The following is a 6,159-nucleotide window of genomic DNA, read 5'->3' on the forward strand; positions in this document are numbered from 1 at the left end:
AAAACAATTGTCACACGAGATCAAATTCAAAAATGAAAAGAAGTCGGAAAAACATAAACCGTGAAAGAAAAAGACATACATATCAGAATAAATTCAAATCATTGACTACACAAAAATCAGATCCGGTTAAAATAGGTAAGTAAATATCTAAAGTATAATGATAAAAATCAGAATACAAAAAACAACACTAACCATATAAGTAACATGCCTAAAACACTTAATAAGGGCAATTCTGGGAAAAATATGTCTTATAAAATTGAAATCAACATTTTTGTAATATTGTACAATAGTCGATATTTTTACAAATACAACTTCAATAGTAGGCCTTTTATTTAGATACTTCAAACAAAAATGGAAGTAGTCACCAGATAGGAGTTTTCAAGACCTCTACTATTAATATGATTTTACTCCTGTATTAGAAATAGTTCCTCCCAATTACTAAAAACTCGGCTGAAAGGTATACTTAAATCATGATTTTTTATTAGGTAATCTTGACAAATACCTCTTAAAAGTACATAGGTCATGATTTTTATATTTTACTCTTAATTTATAACCTTTTTAGTCAAATAATTACACTAACAAAAAGGAATTTATCAAGAGTAAGGAGTAAAAATCTAGACTCATGCACTCTTAAGGGTAAATTCTATAATTTTCTCTTCTTGATTCTAATGTTTGAAATTTAATTTTTTTATGAGAGAAAAACACTGTAACAAAATTAATAATTTAAATTTAAGTATATAAAATAAATGGTCCTAACTATAAACACATTCCAAAATAAATTTGTAATAATTGAGCAATATGAACTTTTTTCTTTTTCTTTTTGGAGATACCGTGGGGAATAAGGCCAAGAATTTGATTTGATTTCCACGAGTGCCTTTTCTTTTCTTCTTTTTTTTTTTTTTTCCTTTTCTTTTACATCCCAAAGTATATGTGTAGATTTCTCAGTAGAAAATGAAAGGAAGCCCAATCATCCAGTTTTCCATCAAACAATAACCAATGCACCAAAATAATAAAAATAAGGAGTCAATCAAGTACAATGATAGGCACTAAGCACCACTCATCATTAATTTAATCTTCACAATCAAGAATCTAAAACTATACAAGATCACAAAAAGAGTTTAATTGTTCCACCACCATAAACCAAATAGTTCTTTCTCAAAACTTCACACACAATTCATATTTCAAACACTCAAAAGAGGCCCAAAAGCCTTTCAAACACCCCAATTCAAGAGTCCATAATTCCGTACTCTTGGTACCAGTCTTGCCCCAATTCAACGTAGGGTGCCTTTTTCAAAAGGGCATGCACCCTCATATGTTGTGGGGTATTAACATTATTAGCTAAATTGTTTTTTTTTTTTTTTTTTTTTTTTTTTTTTTTTTTTTTTTGGGCATGTAATATATATGAGCAAGATACAAGTATACCACTAATAGTCTATTAGTTATAAGCCTTAAAAAAAGGAGCGTTTGACAGGGGCTCTTCCAACAGCTCTCATCAAGCTGGCTATTTCAAGAACCCTAGCAACTTTTGTTCCTCTCTTGGCCTCGGCCGATGCCCTTCTTTCCTCGGCTTTTCGATGTACTTTTGCAATGTCATTTTGCATCTTTTCTAGTGCTCTAGCTCTTTTCTCCTCCAGCTTCCTCTACACAAAAGTAAATAGAGAATTTTGGATGTATAATATTGTACGTGGTCATGAGTAATCATTTAACGTTATACCAACTTTACCTCGAGTTCGATACGAGGGAAAAAAAAAATAAACAGTGAGTATCAACCGTTGTGTACCAATGAAGTTGACTTGAGAATAGAGCACTAAAATAAGATTGATAGCTTTTAAAATCTTTAGTGCGAACTCCACCAAACTAAATATATGATATATTATTACCAATGAAACATACACTATCAACCAATTAAAATTGCAAAATCAGACAGGGAGCTTCTCTGTAGGATAAAAAAATAAATAAATTACGGGTAGTTTTTTTATTTTCAACCATTAAATTTGTATTAAAAACTGTCTGTTATGTATATTTTTTCAATCTGATATTATTTTGACTTAATTTAACAATCAGAAACTGACACTACTGATAGACCAGACCTATAAGAGAAACTCCCAATCAGAAAATACACTTGAGTGAACATCTGCCTACGTACCAAAGCTACCTTCAAATACGTTGATGGTTTTTCAATCATATCATATCATATAAATCCAAACAAGTACAAAGAAAACTTCAATCGCCTATGAGGTAATTAACACGCGCATGAAAGAAAAACCTCAATTATAACTATAAATGGATATGGCACAAAACTAAATGGAAGGAAGAAAAGTTTGTGAGTAGTATTTGTCTCAATAACATTTCATTATCATTATACTGGACATCAAACTCATCATTACACTAATCAGTGTACTATTACTATTAGCGTATCTGATTAACGTAATCAATACTTTGGAAGACCAATATGTGCTTATAAAGTTATAACTACCATCATTTACTTCTAGCTAGCTAATTAATTAGAACCACAATCGTGGTCAGCGCCAATAAGGAAACCATCCTCTGCATGAAAACAAAATTAACTATGCAACATAAGACAAATGAAAGCAACCGTATAACAACCCAAAATGAACATCATTTCAATTGTACAACTTTAAAATCCTTCCCTTTTCTCGCACTAAAAGAATAGAATTTTTTATTTTCAGAATTAATCACTGATTTTGAGCTATATATCAAAAAGACACTCTATTAAAATTAAAATTATACTGTTTCTTTCTCTTTTGATTGGTTTGCTATATTGTTGGATTTTGGACTTTGGGAGGATTTTTTATTTTCTTCTTCATTTTTGATTTAGTATATCTAAGTGAAGAATCTAATAGGTGAGGAATCAACGTAGTTGGTATGGTGTATTTGATTCCGATACCAGTTATTCTCTCTCGTCGTTTACTTAAAAAAATACGTATTTCAACTAGCTTCTGCAATCTTCATCCAAGAATCACTAATTTGAACTATATATTAAAATACACTAAATTAAAATAAAAATTATACTATGTCTTTCTCTTTTGAGTGGTTTCTATTTGGTTCCGATATCAGTTATTCTTTCTACTTAAAAGATTACGTACCTCAACTTTCTTCATCCAAGAAGTAGCCTTCTGAACTTGCTCGCTCTCCCACCCACTGATGATGGCATCTTCCCTCTTAAACCTATTATTTACTTTCGAAACCTTCGCGTTCTGCCATGCTGATATCTTGGACTCCACCTCCTCCTTCTTCACTCTCTGCAACGACGCCGCCATCTGATCTCCGCTGCTAACCACCGCCGAAGAAGACGACGTCGACGTCAACATCGCCCCGGCCCGCCTTCTCGGCGATTCCGCTGCGGGGCCCTGCAGCATGCTATTATCCGGCACGATCGCCAACGGATTCGTCTCCTCCTCCGGTGCGTCGTCCTCTCCGATCCTCCCCAAGTTCATGTTCCCGCCAATATTGTTAGCATTATTCATGATAGACGACGCCGTATGGTGGTTGTTGTTGTTGCTGCTGCCGCTGTCGTTGTCGTTTGTGCCGATGGCGGAGCCGGCGAGGACGAGGGCGCTGAACTCCCGGCTCATGGAGGTGAAGTTTTCGCTGAGGGCGGCGTCGCTCGCCATGGAAATCGACAACGATCTGTGGCTGCTCGTCTCCCAGGCCTCTCTCGGGCGGCCCCGGTTCGCCGTCTCCGGCGCCGGTTGGGGTGGAGTTAGAGCGTGGATGTCTCGGAACTGCTCTTCGTCGTCGTCGTCGTGGTTGTTGTCGTCGTTTTCTTCATCCGGGTGGTTGTCGTTTCGGAGGAGTAGTGCTTCATAGCTGGTGCTTGGTCTATTGTAAGTTTGATCATTCAACATGGGAGAATGATATGATGTTGTTTTGTTGTTCGTGGCGTTTTGTTTGGTGTTTGGTTGAGGAGAAAATATTTTGTTGTGATGGGAAAGTGAAAGAGAAAGAGAAGATGTTAGGCATAATAATTTGTGTATAATTGGTGTTTTAGACAACAGTAATGGAGATGATTAATGAAGAGGTATATCGACCACATACTTTACATGTTGTTGAGAGAGGAGAGAGTTCGGGAAGTTGAGGAGGGGCTTTTGAAGTGGAAAAGTATCGTAATGTAAAGTAGGAAAAAAAAAAAAAAAAGAGTAAATAAGTCTAGAGACATGCGAATATAATAGGATAAAAAAGGAAGATCATATTTTTGGGTCTTTAATTTTTCTTGTTTATTTTTCTGATCAGCAAATTTTTTTTTTCTTTTAATCTATTATTTTGGCCCTTCTCTTAGATGCCCTTCTCTTAGATGCCCTCGTTTATGGGGTGTTTTCTTCATTTTCACCCAATAGTGCTAATGATAATTAATTAACAATAAATAATTAATGATGCTAATACATACATGTGCGGTGAGTTGTCATCTCTTTCATTAATAAATATAGTATTTCAATATATATATATATAAATATTTTAAGTCTGACAACGTATTACTGCGTGAAATGTAACGGTCGTGTTTGTAATTGATTTCGTTTTTATTTTTCACATTTTTTGAGAAAGAAAAAATGAAAACATTTTTAAAACAGCGTTTGGCGTAATAAAGGTATAAAACAGAAATAAAAATGATTTTCTAGTTTAATGTAAAATGATAGAGAAATGAAAAATGACTTTTAGTCGTTTTTCATTTTTTATTTTCGTTTTCTCCTCTCTTGAGCACAGAGAGAGACATTAATGGGTTTTTTATACTGAAAATAATTTTTTGATAAAACTACCAAACACATCTTCAAAAAGGATTTCTGTCTTAAATTGAAAACGTTTTCATTTTCATTTTCATACAAAAAAACAAAATTATTTCAAAACGAGTTACAAACGCGCCCAACATTTTTTATTTATCTGTGTAACATTGTTTCCGTATTTATTTAACATTCATTTTATATATTTAGTCTCAATAAAAATATAACATACCATCAAGTTACATGTAAATTGTTTTAATGTTATTATATCACATTAAAAAGTTACAAATTCATATAAAATTGTTACATCAACTTGATTGTATGGTGGTCGGACATAAAATCATTTATATATGTGTGTGTATAAACATATATATATATATAAACATTTTTCATTAGACATCACATCAAAAGAAGGTCATTAGATGTATGGGATTATACAATAAAATTGCCTAGTGAAACATCTTAATCACGCAATAATGAAAATTTTCAATCTTCAACATATAGCCAATGAGCCATGTTTATAGTCGGCATTTTAGAAATGCCAATGGTATGATTGTGTCAGTGTTGTCGTTTTCGACATTGTTGCGGATATGAACGACTGTTGCATCCTAGTAGTATGTAGGTTTTGACTAAATCATCAGAAATAGAGTAGGTCTTATAACCATAAATCTTTTTTTTTTTTTTTTTCCTTATTGATCTGTACCCATAAATTATTGAGATAGTACAGCATTGCAACATTAACCTTGGATATTTGAAAGTAAAATGCATTTAAAACATAAATATTTTTGGGAATTGTACTTTATGTTAAGCTTCCTTGCCTAAAATGACAGTTGACTCCAAATAGACTCGTTGATCACAGCCTGAATCATTGAGATTATATATGGAGTTAATGGTAATTAACGCCATTACACACACCCTTTGATCAGTAAGAGGGCACATGAATCAACGGCTAGGAGACAAACGTCTCAGATCACCTTTTCAATTTTGATATCTAAAATGTTATATATTTAATCAACTAAATCGTCAGTTGTTTACAAAATTTTAAATATTATTTTAACTTATTTTTTCTTGTTTTAAAATTTGATTCCATTTAATGTATCGACATATAATTAGTAAATATATCATTTGAGACCCTAAAAATACAATAAGTGATCTGAATCTAGAGATTTGCGAGCGAAATCTCTTTATTCTTTATTCTTAAAGTAAATAAAGACACGCATGAAACTTTCACCTTATTAATTATTAATTAGGTTAAAAGTAGTCCCTCAAATTCAACAAAAGTTGTATTCGGGGATATTGCATAAATATACCAAACCTTCTGCGCCAAAAGTTGAATTGATGAGTAGACAAAGAGGTGCAAATGCTAAAGAAATTATTCTTGAAAAAAAATAAATAAATAAATAAAATTGTGTCGGCCGAAGGA

At 32.8% G+C, this 6,159-nt stretch overlaps 1 protein-coding gene across 1 annotated transcript; it reads right to left on the minus strand.

Annotated features, from left to right (window-relative positions):
• Positions 1-1,339: 1,339 nt before the first annotated feature.
• Positions 1,340-4,117, minus strand: LOC21388450 (remorin 4.1). Its single transcript, XM_010094621.2, has 2 exons — positions 3,108-4,117; positions 1,340-1,640 (listed from the first exon to the last, which is right to left on the minus strand). Exons 1-2 carry the CDS (start codon positions 3,867-3,869, stop codon positions 1,449-1,451), a joined length of 954 nt encoding a protein of 317 aa, XP_010092923.1. The 5' UTR covers positions 3,870-4,117; the 3' UTR covers positions 1,340-1,448.
• Positions 4,118-6,159: the final 2,042 nt, after the last annotated feature.

Source organism: Morus notabilis, unplaced genomic scaffold (genome assembly GCF_000414095.1).
Source record: "Morus notabilis unplaced genomic scaffold, ASM41409v2 Scaffold210, whole genome shotgun sequence".
Taxonomy (NCBI): domain Eukaryota; kingdom Viridiplantae; phylum Streptophyta; class Magnoliopsida; order Rosales; family Moraceae; genus Morus; species Morus notabilis.

Coding starts and splice junctions, on each gene's coding strand:
- LOC21388450 (XM_010094621.2), bottom strand. CDS start 3,869: ATGTTGAATGATCAAACTTACAATAGACCAAGCACCAGCTATGAAGCA. Junction 1,641..3,107: donor CTTGGATGAAGAAAGTTGAG/GTACGTAATCTT, acceptor ACTTTTGTGTAG/AGGAAGCTGGAGGAGAAAAG.